The 17,869-nt window shown below is 42.8% G+C and overlaps 1 protein-coding gene across 2 annotated transcripts; it reads right to left on the bottom strand.

The window, feature by feature from the left end:
* Positions 1-4,894: 4,894 nt before the first annotated feature.
* On the bottom strand, positions 4,895-13,744 carry LOC139749803 (uncharacterized). 2 transcript variants are annotated; one of them, XM_071664072.1, is made up of 5 exons: positions 12,356-13,744; positions 10,335-10,584; positions 8,974-9,094; positions 7,987-8,106; positions 4,895-6,612 (listed from the first exon to the last, which is right to left on the bottom strand). In XM_071664072.1, exons 1-5 carry the CDS (start codon positions 12,456-12,458, stop codon positions 6,271-6,273), a joined length of 936 nt encoding a protein of 311 aa, XP_071520173.1. In that variant the 5' UTR covers positions 12,459-13,744; the 3' UTR covers positions 4,895-6,270. The 2 variants fall into 2 exon arrangements, with proteins under 2 accessions (XP_071520173.1, XP_071520174.1); XM_071664073.1 differs by lacking the exon at positions 12,356-13,744 and adding an exon at positions 10,751-10,889.
* Positions 13,745-17,869: the final 4,125 nt, after the last annotated feature.

The raw sequence follows: 17,869 nt of genomic DNA, 5'->3' as shown, positions 1-17,869 counted from the left end.
CGGTAAAGAATTCCATGATAATGAATGCTTGACTAACTTAAAATGTACAGTTGTTGCATTTTTAAGTATGTTTAGAATTGCTGTTAGGTGGTGATATTGCAGGATGGCAGTAAGCAGATCATTACTCCTTGAGAAACCACTTAATCAGTCATTTAACTGCTTCAGCTTATTCAATTAGACAGTTTGCTACTTGACACGCCATAATGTAAACGCTATCAGTCGGTGTTAAATTGCATTTCACCTGCTTGGTACTTATACGATGCCTTAATATTACTGGATATTTCTGTGATTGCTGTGAACTTACATTTGTCTGTGATTCACTTAACTAGAAGACCCAAAACAACCATTCACAAAAGATTTCCCCCATTCATCATTTCCTGCATTTGCGAGGTAGCGTTAAGACCAGAGGACTGGGACTTTGAGGGAATATCCTCACTTGGCCCCCATTTCTATTTCCCTATACAGATAAAAAAATAGACCATTCAATCCTCATATGGATAAAAGAAAAAAAAGAACAAGGGCACCATTCAGTATTTCGTTCAGTTACTCAAGATCATTTGTACAGAGGTTGCTTAATTTTACTAAATTCATGAAATTTAGAAATGATTAATAAAATACTTCCACCAAGATCCAATAACTCACTAGCAACACATACCATTTAGGATATGTACTGTATTCTTCCCCAAACCACTTTTCACGTTAATAGATGCATTACAGATATAACATTTATAAATTAATCGCTCAAAAACTCTATAATACTGTAAAACCTCCGTTACCCACAATTGGAGACAACTAATAGTTCTAATCAGAGTAAGTCAGTTTTGATTGACAACCTCCCAATATAATTTTTTTTTAAATTGTGCAGCAACTTTCTGCACTGATTAGTATACTTAATGCCTGGTGCTATGTGTTGCTGGTGATTGTTTACCATCTCCCATGTGCCTTTTGGCACAGTGTTGTGTGTCGGCCTTGCAAATTTGCAGTTTTTGTGCACTGGTTACTATTGTAGACGGTGGCCCCTTTCTAGCGTCATGTGCAATTGCCTGACAGCTCCTTGAAGCTGTTCACACCTTGCACAAAGCCTTGAAAAGATGGGGTTTTGCTGACCCAAGGTAGTTCACTGTCGGTCTGACAACTATTTATGACATCATGGAAACAGCAGAAGATGTAAGCCTACTGATATAATGCTTGTTGATATTAATTGTATGTCTTGAACTGGGTTTCACATTTTGTTTAGATCCACACATTAGCAAAAGAGAAAAAAATATCCAGGGATTCTTAAATAATCTTTTTAGTTACTTTAAAGAAAATAATGAAATACAAATGGCTTTGTGTTTAAGGTTAGATACGTATGGTGAAACATTTCTTGTCGCAAGGCACTGAATATTTCTCTGCTTCCTCTTATCTCACCCTCACTTGATGCTCTGCTATAACCAAAGCAGGGAAAATGGCTTCTTTAGAAAAGGAAGTCCTTCACAAGATTTGGCTGGGGGAAAAAATGGGCCACGTCACTTCAGAGCTCATTTCTGATTGGCTAACGTCCTGTTAGTAGTACGCCATTTTTCCCACCAGATTAGACACCGAAACAAGGAACCTTGGCTTGATCCTTGAGGATGCAGACATCACCAACGCCTGCAGAATTCCCCTGCCGGATTGCCGGCAACGCAGACATAAGGTAACCAGTTGAGGTAAGAAGTGGGTTTTAACCTGGAGCTGGATCTTAATCATGTATTGGAGCAGCTTGGGAGCCTGTCATTTACTTTTAGTCTCCCTGAGTTTGTGGACGAAATAGGGCTATTTGTAAAGTTCGCTCTGGGAGTCGGTGGAACGACCTCGTTCGAAGCAGCTTATCTTTTAAGGCGCCTCTGTAACCTTCCACTTATTTTCCTTGTCTGGTGTACTCTGGAAAAACAGGCGTTTTCCTCAACGCCCATTGTTGTCTCCTGACTTCTTTTCTTTCTGCGATCATTCTGACGAGCACCAGTGTTTGGTCAAACGATTTCCCTCTTTGCTCAGACGATGAATCAAGAATCAAATCTTCATAGTTCACGTCCATCTCCTGTTGATCCTATCCTGATATGAATTCAAATCATTCTCGACCACCAGATTCGAATCCTGCGCTCTAGATATTGTAAGTGCTCACATCCTCACTCATCCGTGGTTGGCTTGGTTGGAACTCTGAGAATTTCGTTATATTTAGTTCTGTGGGTTTCCAAGAAGTAAGAAAGTCATACGTAGAATTTTACCACGTTACCAGGAATATAATGTACAGACCAACAATATTTTTAGTTTTCTGGTGAAAAACCATATTATCATTTTGAGTAACGGTAGTTATTTATTTAATACGCCGTAAGTGTAAATAATATTCAGTAGCGGCGGACATAACTATAAAAATGTTATGCTCCATGGGTGTGTTGATGGGCACATTAGATTAGACCTTTTCTTAATACGGAAGCTTTACATAACGATACGTAAGATTGGTAACATTTAAAGGCATCTTTAACATTAGTTCTATTTAAGTAACAACAAGGAAAATCAGGAAATACTCTAGTACAAAAAAAAAAAAAAATTAAAGGTGAATCATTTTCAGACAAAGTAGGTTTAAGCCTCAGCGCCCTTGTCCCGCCCCTTATAGTTTGTCCATTGTTCGTGATTAGAGTGTGTTTGGCAGCAAGTTATTTTTGTTTAGCAGGATACACGTACTGTTGCTTGTGCAGTTTTGTTAAATGGGTAGAAATCAAGATTGCATATACTAAATGTACAAACAGAACTTGAACCTTATCATCGTAAGTATAGTTCATTTAGTTCTTTTTAAAATGTAAAGGTACTTTAGGGCTGTTTGGTCCACTCCACAGACGCCATATCGATTACTGGAGTGTATTTATATTTTCAACTGAATCTGCCACGGAATAAAACCAGGATCCTTTTAGATAGGGCTCCTTTGGTAATCATGAATATGCAAAGGAATATAACTGGATTTTAACGTCGATCATCTGGTATATTCAAGCTAGAATTCTTACTGCGCACGGTAGATATATTATTATGATCTGCGGGTGTAACAGATTCTCTGTATAAGAGACTGATGCTCCAGGAAAATGATTTGTAACGAGAATTTTGGATGCTCCTTGGCAAATAGTATAATACTATGAACTATGCCAATGACACAGTGCTGTCTCTCAACGAGTCAAACATGTGTCAGGCGTCTGGAGCTGAGCAGGATATTTAGAATTTGAGTAAAACAATGTGAGTGGGAATTCCTCTTGATAAATCTAAAGTTGGGTATGTTGAGTCTGATGACGGATGGATCGCATGATTACTGTCTTAGAGGTGATGATAGAAAGGAGCAGCTTAGGAAATTATTGGTATATGTAATACTACATTAGGAAAGGGTAATTTAGAGAAATTTTTCAAAATCATTGTATATCCCTTATTCTCGCGTAGTCAAACAGAATCTGATAGAATGACGATCGTCAACATTCATGACAGCGGACCCGGTGTCGACAAATATATGCCCCAATTGATTTCATGAGCAAATATGAAAAAAAATAATCGTGTTTCACAGGCGTATGCAGACCTGACTTAAAGATATAATGGTTGTGGAAAGAAGGGGACGTTCTCGAGGTTCTTATGACTGTACAGCAGGATGGATAGATGTAACCGTGTTCCCAAGGTGCTGATCCGCGCCTGGAGCCGCTTTCAGGCGGTGTGTACGAGTTGAAGTTTGTAACCAGTGGATTGGCTGACGATATTGCGGCGGCGTGATACCCTTATATTACGCAAGGCACCTTGTCATTAACGCCATCTGGGGTGTGAATTATATAACTGGGCTAGATGTCCTTTGCCGTGAACCTAACCTTGTGCAAAACGTTATTCACAATGGGTTGTGAGCTGTGACTATTGGCAACAGAGGCTGTGGAACATTACATGGAGTGAGCTTCCGCGAGGCACCTGCTGGTGGTCCTTCACCCCAGCTTGTCATCGCCAGAGTTGTTACGGGAAACCCACCGGGACTATGGCTGCGGGAAAGAAGGGTTTTAGAGCGACGCATTGAGTATATGGCGCACAGGTGTTAAGTTCACATGTGAAAACATTTCAGCTCATATCAAATTACAAATATTACCGAGATTAAGAATAATCCAACCTCAAACAACAGTTTACGAGGTGGAGCTAACAATTAAGGAGGCAGTGGAGGACTTTGTACATGTATAACTCCATTAAATACTTAACATGAGACTTTGACACATTAGGAATGCAGAGGATATATTCTGTGAATGGGAATCAAACTAAATAGAAAAGATGATCATTGGATCATTTCAATGAACTCCACATAGCTCAAACGATAATTTCATTAGTCTGTGTCCATAGTTCTACGAAATCTGTAACGGAAAGTATTTTTATGTGTGCTTTTCGGTGATGTGAACTTTCGGTATAAACCGGAATATTAGGGCACAAGATAGAGTGAAGCTTAAGTTACGGCTTACTGACAGATAGAGACTTTTACTTGTATCCAAACTGAAACCCTGCATATATGTCAGGAAACTCTGAGTTGTACACCGATTACTAGATTTTCGGAATAGTTTAAAGAAAACTTCGATAGTTTCAACTAAGACGGTTCAAATCTTTGAACTCTGTCTAGGCAGACAATGGGGAGATCTACTTCTTTTTTCAACCAGAGATACTAATAGTAGATATCAGCACATAAGCCTGAAGCCATAAGAGGATGTATAAATATCTGTGAAATTTGTGTTAGGAGATAGTTTCTCACTCGTGTTGCCCCGATTCAAACCAGAGCCTTTGGATGGGTGGGTTGCAACGCTAATCAACACTCTTAGGAGGTTTGCGAGGCTTGTGCAAACCTGGGTTAAAAGTTTTACAAGGTCATAAAAACACTAAAGACATTATCATACATAGAATTTAGTAAAGAGTATAATAGATAACATAGCAATCACCCTTGTATTTGCAATCTCTAAAAATTCAAGAAAGGGATGATGTATTTATAAATTATAGAAAAATGGCATACTAGGAAAGATTTGAGTGCATAATGGAAAAAGGTGAGAGCAAATGATGTAAGGGGGGTGTGGGAGGAATGGGATGTATTTAGGGAAGCAGTGATGGCTTGCACAAAAGATGCCTGTGGCATGAGAAAGGTGGGAGGTGGGCAGATTAGAAAGGGTGGGGAGAGCCTGTCGGGACGGCGGTGGAGGACAGGACATTTGGACGAAATTTTAAAAAGATTCCGTCGGGGGAAGACATTTGGAACGCGCGCCTTAAAATTCACTTACATGGAAACGTATCCTGGAAAATATTTTTACTTGCATGGCCCACGAGAGCTGAGGGTAGCGCCACACGCTACAGTGACACAGACGTGAGGGGACTCTCCCGCTCCTGTGGTGAGCAATGTCTACAGTAACAAGTGGATCAGGTACTACAAGCAAACAGGCCGGTACTTATTTTGGAATTACGCAGATCTGGGGTTCCTCACCCCATCTTGATAAATATACATGGACAAATACTGGGTAACTTGCGTAACCCTTTCTTTATCAACAGAGAGTCTGCAAAACTGGCTGAAGACTTGATGAGATGCAAAGGAATGGAAATAATGATCAATAATAATAATAATAATATGATTATTATTAGTTAATATCACTGTTATAGTAATACTTAAAAACAAACATTCATATCTAGAGCAGAATTGAGTTTCAGTGTGACATAAAACTCAAAACAGAACCAAGTGCAACACTTTTTCGGTAATACTGTAAATTATATCGCACGGGACCAATGTGAATCATGAGAACTATTCATCACCAGATATACATCTAAGTGAAATACTCAACGTTAGATACACTGCTAACAGAAATATGCATGGCCAAATTTACGTCTCGCAGGAATATTGCAATCTCATACAACTGTAACCTTTCAATGTTAAGTGAGAAGCTGAGAAAATCAGTGATGTTAGAAGGCGTAGTTAGGTAAATATGGAGGCAGTTCAAGAATGCATCGTTCGAGGCTGCTAGGGAGGCGTATGGCGCTCTTTTGCAACTTCTGGAAATTTAACTGATCTCTGTTGACAGTGTAGACCCAATCCTTGGTATAAAGCCAGTTTCAAACGAACAGGTAGTGATGATCTAACCCGCTGTCAAGAGGACCCAATGGTCTGTTGGCATTTGCTTTTCTTCTGAAATCCTTTGTATAACTTCGACGACTGTAGTCGTGTGGGGTTTATGAAAATGTTGTTCATTTCCAAGTGGCTGTTGGGAGCGGTATCCTAGCTTACAGCTGTGTCCCCACGAGGTCTGTACTGACGGCTGTGGTGGATGGGGTGGTAGGCTGGCCGCAGTGAGGCAAGCAAGGCATCGTCAGGTGCAGCACGGCCCGTCGGTAATGCGGATTCAGACCGACAAAGAGCAAAGGTTCAATGATGAGGTGGAAGTTGAAGACCGTGTGCATGATAGGCAGAGCTATGTACTTGTCTTCGAGCAGGTGGATGGCGATGTGTGGGCCGTCCAGCAACAGGTTGGCGAAGAGGACGACCCGGATGGTGAAGGAGACGTGTTCGCCGGTGGTTGGGGCAGACTCGTTGCGCTTTTTCAGCTTGTGGCGTTGGAGAGCCATCTGAAGAGCAGAAACAGAATGTCATAATTTTAGTTCGGGTTATGGATCTGCCTTATTTGAAGATATTCTGTTTTGCTCTGAGTTCTGATCTTCAGATAGGTTAAGTCGTGTCACATTACATTTTTTGTGTGTGTCTGTGCATAATGGAGGGATAGAATTGGATTATAAGCAAGGTTCAAGTATCGGGCGCCAGATGTCATGTTACCATGGAATCTTCCTTTGTGTTTCCTCGTCTGATACCAAACTTAAATGCTATCCTCAATTAGGTATAGGTATAGTAGTACCAAGTGTTGTATGGAAGCGAGGCGTGGACTCTAGATGAGAATGTATGGAAGAGAGTCAGTGTTGGAAATGACAGTGGTAAGACGTACAAGAAGTATGGTTGAGACAGCTGAAGAGAATGTGCTTGTAAAGGTTTGGAAATGTGGACAGATAAGCGAGGAGTTAACACAATATGTGTGAGTCAGAAGTCGAGGTAACAAGAAGTGGGAAACCGGGCTAGAGATGGAAGGATGGAATGAAAAAGACTTAGAGTGCGCGGGGGTCTGAACATGCAGGAGGGTGTAAGGCGTGCGCGGATAATGATTTGGAGCGATGTGGTGGTACCAATGGGCTGTAATGGTGTCAATGGACTGAAACTGGTCGCGGAAAGGGGGCTGTGGTTTCGGTATATTACACATGACAGCAAATGATGTCACTGTCTAATCCACGCGCTATCCTGCTAACGCGAGGAAATTGCGAACAAGGATGAACAAAGATATAGTCATTTGAGAGAGAGAGAGAGAGAGAGAGAGAGAGAGAGAGAGAGAGAGAGAGAGAGAGAGAGAGAGAGAGAGAGAGAGAGAGAGAGAGAGATTCGTGGCAAATGAGTGGTGCTTTTCCAAAAGGAAGCCAAAATGTTGGAATGAAAGCGACTCAAGAAACTCAGCTTGATACATGATGTAAATTTATGCACAGAAACTAGGGGGCATAATCGTTCAAGTAAATGCTTGCATTTGGCAAATATTGCTTGAATGTATCAGAAGAAACCCTAAGGAGTTTTATGGTTATATGAGAAGCATGAGAATCATAACCAAGTCAACTGGTCCATTAGTTACGGAAATCAGTCGCTTGATTCAGGACAACGAAGTCATTTGAAATAGATACATATTTTTTTCTCTGTATTTACGAATGAAGACACAACTCAAGTCCCGAACCTTGTTTCATCGCTAAGGGAGAAAACCGCTCTGTAACGTATTAGCATATAGTCTTAAGATGTATCATCAGCTGTGGATGGAAGGAAAAAAGTAAATAAAGTTGCAGGCCCACATATGTCTTATCCGAGGACAATGTAAGAGGCGGAAAAATAATGAGACGGCGCCCGCGGCAACTTACAGAAACCATCATGAAGAAGTAGGCGAAGATCGTCAACCCAAACGGTAGGAGAAGATTGAAGTTTCTCCAGCCTGACAAGATGTACCTCTGAGACTCTTCGTCGTCGATGGTTTCGGTCGCCTGAAAAAGAAAGGAGATGCTGACGAAATTACATCATGGGTCAGTCCTCGTTGCAGCAGTTACACTAGATGTGTTCACGCTCAACCAGCCTCCTTTCAAGTCGGTCATTCTGCTCGGAGATATTAACTCCCCAACTTCAGTCGAACCCTTAACTCAGATTTATGTATCACCTAAACATTCTCATCCTCTGATGCATCCTTTACCCTTACGTGAATTACTAAATGGATCAATGACTACCAGATGAGTATGCTAGTTTCAGGTACTATCTTATCTGTTAAAAAGACTCCCATTCCTTTGTCACGTCAATCCAACTTTCTTAACCACAGCCTTGTAACTTTCAACCAAGCTCGTAATCATCATCTGAATCTCTACGACTAACCCCTAACTAAATTTCTAGTCCCCAGCCAGTGTATCTTAACCATTCCCTCATCCTTTAAAGAAACGTATTTCTGAGTAAAATTCCTTAACCGAGGTATATTTCTCAGTACATTTACACTTCGAAAGAGATAATAAGAAAATAAGGTATTCACACGAATCTAGATTTCTGCCAGCCGTCTAATCCACAGCCAAACTCTCTACCGTCACTTTAACTCCTAACTCCTAGGTGAGAATAATCCTACCAACGCTCAGGTCTTACTTTTAACCTCTCCTGACCTATAGGCACTTGGATTGCACATTCGTACATCATATATGCGTTAAGTACTCCCTCACAGGAGCTACTTCCACACTCTGTACCCCAGTGAAAAAGTCAACACACTCGAGAATTGAGGCGTCGTCCTGCAATGGTTATACTACAGACTGAGTACCAGAGACATTCACAACAATATACAACTCAGTCTACACCAACATGAGCCATACTGCTCTTACCACGAACACCACAAGGGGCCAGGACGCGAGGGAGTAAGCGAGGAAGAATACCACCACGATCACCACTACGGAAACTTTGGCCGTCTTCTGGTACAGCTGAGGCTTCCACACGGCCAAGAGTCTGAGGACCAAAGGGCAGATTGATCATTTAAAAAGAGATATTAACCTCATTCTAATTAATACAGTCAGATAAAACAAAGTCTTGGGTAAATTGGTATTAGTAACCGTGATTAGTAACAGATAATTGACTTGCCCTGTGTGTGGTGCATCCCAGTAAAATCAGTTTCAGAGCGAACAATTTTGTACGGCTAGAATTAATGACGGGTCGTGTTATAACTCGGTAATTCAAATACAGTGGTTTCATAATTCGATCTGTTGTGATTGTCAGGTCTATAGAAGTTATCATATTCATTCATACATTATCTTTATATATCTTTTCGAAGCAAAAGTGAAAAAAATGGAATATTTCTAGGTGGATATGATGAACAAATTAAGCCAAATTTAGAAAAATTAAAAAAAAAAGATGCTTTTTGGACATTGCTTCTTCCGCCTCATTGAGGTAGCGTCTGGAATAACGGCCTGACTTAACAACCTTAATTCACAGGAGAAAAAGAGGAGTACTTCATGCATGATGTTGGCGTAGATGACACTAAGGGTATATATACTTCACCTGCCTCCAGATAATGATGATATAAAAATCTAACATTTGGTGAGACGATGTCACTTATATACTATTTGTGTAATCTGGTGATTCTTTCTTCTTTTTTTTTTTTTTTAATTCGTTGAGACCTCTTTACTTGTTAGACATTCTTCTTACTGCAGTAGTTGTAGCTTGTGGGGTTTCTTTAGGTCATACATTTATTTTTGTACTGCATATCATAAATACTGATGTGGTACAGATAATATACTAACAAGACCATCACTTTTGTATATATTTTTTTCTACTCTGAGGATGCTATCTCATTTGAGTCCTGTAACTGCGTTGTGTTAATTATTCAAGCCTATGTATTTCTGTATTATGGGCCTTTGCGTATCAATTTCTCATAATGCTAAATTTATTTTCAAAACTTCACATCATCTAGATTTTTTCCTGAGCATTGAGGATTAGATTTCGTATTTATCTTCATGAACTCGTATTATAAACATCCTGAACCCAAATATACTCACGTTAAACGTCATCAATCAATCTCTTACCAAGTTCCCACACCCATCAATAATCAAGTTATCTCAAGCATTCCAGACTTTCATTTCTACCATTTTGATTCATTCTAAACATCGCAATCTAAACTCTTAAAGCTAAATGTCAGAACCCATCTCTAAAACTGTCTCAGTTCTGACTCGCTCTCCATCAAGGAACTAACCTGGTGACGGCGATGAAGGAGAAGACTATCCTCTCCATCTGGAAGAGAACAGAGTGGACGGTGAGGCAGGTCATCTGGAGTTTGTTTGGCAAGTCGCCGGCGCGGTAGTCGCTGAAATTTATGGCGATGATGCCCGGGAGAGTGAGTGTGCTGATGGTCAGCAGGATACCGAAGACGATCATCAGCTGGACCCGAGTGGCCAAGTTGATGCGCCGACACTTCGCCAGACACCACAGGCTGGCGCTGTTACCTGTTGGAGATGAGGTAAGTGATGGATCACATACCTGACGAAGAGTACAGAGGGTACGTAGCGCACACACACACACACACACACACACACACACACACATGCAAGCAAACACATGCAAGTACGTATAACATAGAAACTGTATTTGTACTTATACATCAAAAATTACCAAAAGGACATAGAAGACGCATCCAAGATGCCTCTTGCAATTGGGTTAGAGCAATCAGTGATGTCCTGCAGGGCTCAGTCTTCATGATTCGTCTTCATGACTCGCCAGAAGGACATGAGTCACGTATGTGGATGACGTCAAAGAAATAAGAGAGGTAAGAGATAGCAAGTCTGCAACAACCCACAAAGCGTCCTGAACACTCTCCAACTTCAGTTAGAGAATGGTAAACAGGGATCGACTTTTTGGAGGAACAAAAGGATTGGAATGGTTTGTCGTCACACGAACACATTTGGAGAGCCATTGTTGAATTTCTATCGAAGCACAGTGCATGGATACACGATATTAGGATGTATGTTCATAGCATATATTAGACAAGTCAGGGTTTCAGGCACCTGTTTTGTTACCTTGGTAGAAGAGACATGAAGATTTGAAAACAGAAATCCAGTGCAGGAGGACAAAGACTGTACCTACAAGTAAGACAACGGAACCACAGGGATAGAACAACAGCCTACTTCAAAGGGAAGAAGAGAGGAAGACACGGTGATAAATTTCAAGTTTCTAAAGTCACTTTGATTAGAATAGGATCAGCAGATTTGGTCACCCTGCCTGGAATAATATGCAAAGATGCTAAAGAGTGTTCAAAGGTGGTGGAAGCACATACTACCTGACCTGATGTCTCTCTAGTGCAGGAAGAGATGACTAACAATTCCTAAATTCCTCTTTTCGACGAGTTCCTATGTACCAGTTCTTTGAAGAAGGGAGAAACGCTCTTACAGGAGAGAATCGAAAGAATAATCAAGAATTAGGAAGGTGTGACAAACTACCCATCAACCACGGGACTTGTGAAAAGAGCAATGCAAAGGAAGAGGAGACAAACAGTGTGGCTTAGGTGAAGAAGAACATGTCTAAAGACAGACACGCGCCCACACAGTCAAGAAATACACACAAGAAACAAAAACAGGAAATGATCACTGGACACCTTGTCCACCTGAACAACACTGTCGACATACTTCACTAACACCAACACCACGGACACACCCCTTCCTCACCAACGCCACGGACACACCCCATCCTCACCAACACCACGGACACACCCCATCCTCACCGACACCACGGACACACCCCATCCTCACCAACACCACGGACACACCCCTTCATCACCAACACCACAGACACACCCCTTCCTCACCAACACCACAGACACACCCCTTCCTCACCAACACCACGAACACACCCCATCCTCACCAACACCACAGACGCACCCCTCCCTCATCAACACCACAGATACATTCCTCCCTCACCAACACTATAGACACACTTTATTTACATTAGCACCATAGACACATTCCTTACCTATCCAACACCACACGCAACTTCCTCACTCACCAACACAGTGGACACATTCGAGCTTAACCAACACCGTAGACGCTTTCCTCCCTCACCAACACCACAGACACATTCCTCTCTCACCAACACCACAGACACCACAGAAACCCACACCACAGCAAGAAGCTCGTCTCCAGCACCACAGACAGGTGAACAGTGACCCATGACACCACAGATGTCCACTGACACCGTCCTGTGACACCGGCGCGACACACTTACACAGGAACCCACAGACACAGATGACACAGGAGATGATGGTCATGGACACGGACACGTCGATCCAGCCTGTCAGGGCGTTCATGGCGACCACGTCCAAAATCATGTTGCCTGCTGCTCCTGGGTCACCTGCTGCTCCTAGGTCACCTGCTGCTCCTGGGTCACCTGCTGCTCCTGGGTCACCTGCTGCTGCTAGGTCACCTGCTGCTGCTGCTAGGTCACCTGCTGCTCCTGGGTCACCTGCTGCTCCTGGGTCACCTGCTGCTGCTAGGTCACCTGCTGCTGCTGCTAGGTCACCTGCTGCTCCTGGGTCACCTGCTGCTCCTGGGTCACCTGCTGCTCCTGGGTCACCTGCTGCTGCTAGGTCACCTGCTGCTCCTGGGTCACCTGCTGCTCCTAGGTCACCTTCTGCTCCTAGGTCGCCTGCTGCTGCTAGGTCACCTGCTGCTCCTGGGTCACCTGCTGCTGCTAGGTCACCTGCTGCTGCTGCTAGGTCACCTGCTGCTCCTGGGTCACCTGCTGCTCCTAGGTCACCTGCTGCTGCTGCTAGGTCACCTGCTGCTCCTGGGTCACCTGCTGCTCCTAGGTCACCTGCTGCTGCTGCTAGGTCACCTGCTGCTCCTGGGTCACCTGCTGCTCCTAGGTCACCTGCTGCTGCTGCTAGGTCACCTGCTGCTCCTGGGTCACCTGCTGCTGCTAGGTCACCTGCTGCTGCTGCTAGGTCACCTGCTGCTCCTGGGTCACCTGCTGCTCCTAGGTCACCTGCTGCTGCTGCTAGGTCACCTGCTGCTCCTGGGTCACCTGCTGCTGCTAGGTCACCTGCTGCTGCTGCTAGGTCACCTGCTACTCCTGGGTCACCTGCTGCTCCTAGGTCACCTGCTGCTGCTGCTAGGTCACCTGCTGCTGCTAGGTCACCTGCTGCTGCTAGGTCACCTGCTGCTCCTGGGTCACCTGCTGCTGCTGCTAGGTCACCTGCTGCTGCTAGGTCACCTGCTGCTGCTGCTAGGTCACCTGCTGCTGCTAGGTCACCTGCTGCTGCAAGGTCACCTGCTGCTGCTGCTAGGTCACCTGCTGCTCCTGGGTCACCTGCTGCTGCTCCTAGGTCACCTGCTACTCCTGGGTCACCTCCTGCTGCTGCTAGGTCACCTCCTGCTGCTGGATCACCTGCTGCTCACTTGCCTAGTAGTTCCACACAGGTCCTACTGCTCGTGGTTCACCTGCTGCCCACTTACTTGCTGGTCCCACACGGGTCCTGCTACTGCTGGGTCACCTACTGTTCCTTGGTTACCTACTGCCCACTTGCCTGCTGGCCACACACACACACACACACACACAAGCTCTGCTTCCTCCTGCGATAGCTGTTGCCGCTCTGCTACTTGCAGGATGGTCTAGGCTGTAGTTATCAGGGACGGCCTGGGTTTCCTGTACGCTTGCGCGGCACGTGACCCCCCCCTCCTCTCGACCCCAACCACGATAAAAGAACATTGGGGTGTTTAAGGGAGAGGGACGGGGGGGGGGGGGGGGGTTGCACGAGCGCTTACCCCCCTCCCCCCTCCCCAGCCAGCTGGCCGATGACATTTTGAACGAAGGCTTCATTCATGTCTTCCAAGATTTTCTTTTCGTCCTAACATGCTGTAGTACTCTCTCTCTCTCTCTCTCTCTCTCTCTCTCTCTCTCTCTCTCTCTCTCTCTCTCTCTCTCTCTCTCTCTCTCTGTGATATACGACTATATGCATCAGCTGTACTAAAGAGCAGAAAGTGCTAGCGATCACTAATAGTATGGAACTCGGCAAAACACTGTTCGGATACCCCAAAGGGACAACTAAAAGAAAATAGAGCATTGATGGATAAAGCCTTTGATTCAGTCAGTGCCTACGAAAGACAACTCACGATTGTGCCATAACCGTATAACTCTTTCTTTTTTCTAAGGCTTAGACGAGGTTCTGCACACAGTAAAAGAAATTCAGATAAGACTACATTATGTAAACATTACGTTGCCGAGGTATATGCGACCATTCCTCGAAAAGCAGATAGTTTTAGAGTTCACGGTATGACACTTTGATTACAAAACCACGCACACACACACACACACACCAACCCTCTAGTGCCGTAGAAATAACTTTATTAATTCTTTATAAATTTTGTCCGCACGGTGACTGCACACCACTTTCACCTGGTAGCACAGTGTCCTGGGTGACGACGAGCTGACGCTGGCCACAACGAAGCCAGTCAGTCCGCTCACCGGAATTCAGCGTCGCGTCGGTCCTTCACCTTGTGTCTAGTATGACGCTTCACGAATACTGGGACAACCTTAGCGACTTACAAGTAAGATATATATATATATATATATATATATATATATATATATATATATATATATATATATATATATATATATATATATATATATTCCTATGAGTCCTCGGGGAAAAATGAAAGACGAAAACTCACAGGAATATCTTGATCACGCGCAAAATTGTGATCCTTTCCAATATATATATATATATATATATATATATATATATATATATATATATATATATATATATATATATATATTGTGATTTGAAAACGTTTTCATCCTTAACACATCTATCCTCTTTACGAAATAATCAAGCGATTCTGGATTCACTTTACCCATTATTAGTGAAATTCATTTACCGTACAAGGCTCACTAGGAACCTAAATAAAAAAAAAAAAAACTGTACGCAGAAAGAAATTGAATGTTTGAAGACAGTATGTGGTGTGAGAAGAGTTGATCGTGTAAGACATGTGTAGTAGTAAGCCGAGTATGACTGAGTGAACTGATCAGAATGCGCTGAAGCGGTTTGGACGCATAGTGAGGATGAGTGAAGAGAGACTGACTTAGATCTCTGATATATGTTTCAAGAATGGAGTTGGAGAAGGGGGAGACCGAGAGGGAATTGAAGTGAGAAAGACTTTGAGTTATCGTGGCCAGAACGTGGAGTAGGGTGAGAGGTGTACACGGGATAGAGCAAATTGGAGTAAAATGGTGTACAGGGGGCGTGGGCGACATGGTCTCAAAAGACTGAACCAGGACATATGAGGCGGTCAGGCGACACTCCGCTGAGGTATGTGGGGGCTTGGATGTGAATAGGGGGCTTTGGTTTCATTGCATTATACATGTCAATTGGATCAGATGAGAGCAAATGAGGCAAGTCTCTTTATGTACCTGGCGCTACCTTGCTATGCACTGAAAACGGTGAATTAGTATGAAAACAAAATCGTCAAAGAAAGCAAAAAATGGGTTGCCACTGCCAGGGTTGGATGGTTGTCATTCTCAGAATTACATTCTTTTCTTTTATTCCATTTCATTTCATGCATCGTCTACTTTTATAATTGGAGTGGTCGTTTGATTGTGTTTTAGCATTATACTGTGTGATGCAATTCTGTGCGGTCTAGGTCCCCAATGAGCCTTGTTTAATACATGCGGTTCACTGCTGATGACTAGGTCGAATCCCAAAACCTTTGAATGTTTTGCAAAAACTCAGGATAAGACAAAGATTATACTTCCATAGTCATCTCTCCTTTGATCTAGAAGTTACATCCGTTCTTCTCTGTGTGTGTGTGTGTGTGTGTGTGTGTGTGTGTGTCCATATATATATATATATATATATATATATATATATATATATATATATATATATATATATATATAAACTACTTTGTAGTTAGTGGGTCATCTTAAAAACGGGCATAAATGCATATCTTTGCTACTTTGATTAACCACGTTATACAGCAGTGTTAAGTGTTTCTCAGTAGCCACTTTACACGGTTGGGGGGTGAGGTTAGTGTATTCAGGGTTGACCTCGTTAGTGTTCGTTATTGGGCAGTGGTAAGGCGGATCGTTGCCAGGAACTCCCTCCCTCCCCCCACCCGGTGACAAACTATGTAAGGAAATTGGCCAACCTAAGCTCTGTTTACGTGTATATCACAGGATCATTCTCCTTAACTAACAAGCAATAATATCGCTACACATACACACCCACAGTCTGCCGGGAGTATATAAACAAGGCACCGAAAATACGTACGGATATACAGCAAACCACCGCAGCACTTCAGTAAAAGCTATACCATTGCATTTATATACTCTATAATTATCTTCTCGATTGTGTATTCATCTGACCAACCTCCTTTTTCGTTCCTCTTAACTAATCAGTTAAAGACTGCTGCTTTCTTTCTGTGAGGTTGGTGTGGATCCTAGGTTAGTCCTTTTTCATCAATCTTGTCTTAGGTTAGTCCTTTTTCATCAATCTTGTCTTAGGTTAGTCCTTTTTCATCAATCTTGCCTTAGTTTAGTTCTTTTTCATCAATCTTGTCCAAGGTTAGTCCTTTTTCATCAATCTTGTCTTAGGTTAGTCCTTTTTCATCTATCTTGTCTTAGGTTAGCCCTTTTTCATCTATCTTGTCTTAGGTTAGTCCTTTCCCACCAATCTAACTTTAAAATATTCGATCTAGCCATCCATGTTCGTGAGCTTTAATTGCTGTCATCTGTTCCTCTGACTTGTCTAACACTCCTGCAACTAGCTAACGTGAACTTCGCTACAGTGTGGGTCGAGGACCATCCTAGCTGCTCTTGTTGCAATGGGTAGGCCGACATAGAAGTTACTACATCTAGGCACCTTCACCAATATCCTCTTTATTTTGGTTTGTTTCAGGACTAGCTTTGAGTGGCGATCCTCTGACGTATTGGAATTTTTGTTTGTTTTTAATATTCAATGCTCCAGTCACGGACAAAAGTCTACATCGAGGCTGGGTCTAATTACCATATAGAGAAGATTATGACACGGGAAACGAAGGGCCAAGTAAAGTATTTATAAATTTTGGAGGAAGTGAAAAAAACTGTCCTTTGAAATGTGCTAAGTCATAGTTATTAGGAAAGACATGAAGAGGTAGAGAGTTTCAAAGCTTCAAGGTATAGTGAAAGAAAATGATCAAAACGTCCTGTCCTTGATTGGCAATGGCCACACTGTAATCGTGTGACGCAGGACCTTGCAGAATAATAATGTGGTCTAGCAAGTGGTAGGGGCACACAAGCAGCCAGCTCTTTGGAGCAAAAACCAAAGTAATGCCAATAGGAGAAGGTAAGTGAAAGTGAACGTTATTGGCTCCTGTTTTTGTTTTTCCTAAAACTGAAAATGAGATGAGGTAGTGGGTCCTTAAGGGTCTGCCTTTGGTCCTCTGTTCTTCATAAGTAACTATGATTACCTGGATATAGGAATTAGAAAGGTTAAAGAATGTCATCAACGGGGCAAATTTACACACGAAAGGTCGCTCAGTACGCGTAAACGTTTGGACTCAAGCATAAAGTGTAGCGGATATGACGCACATGACATTTTTCTTCCTGTCCGAATTATCGTCATGTTACCCATCCTGTTTTTAATCTCGACTGGAGACGATCTAGTTATCATTACAATCTTATATCATCATCTCATGTTTTAGCAGTTTCAATGCCCAGTCATTAGGATTTTTCTGAATCCCACGGATGTATATCTCT

Source organism: Panulirus ornatus, chromosome 8, assembly GCF_036320965.1.
Source record: "Panulirus ornatus isolate Po-2019 chromosome 8, ASM3632096v1, whole genome shotgun sequence".
NCBI classification, from domain to species: Eukaryota; Metazoa; Arthropoda; class Malacostraca; order Decapoda; family Palinuridae; genus Panulirus; species Panulirus ornatus.
The sequence above is the reverse complement of the archived record's forward strand: the minus strand, read 5'-3'. Positions and strand labels throughout refer to the sequence as shown.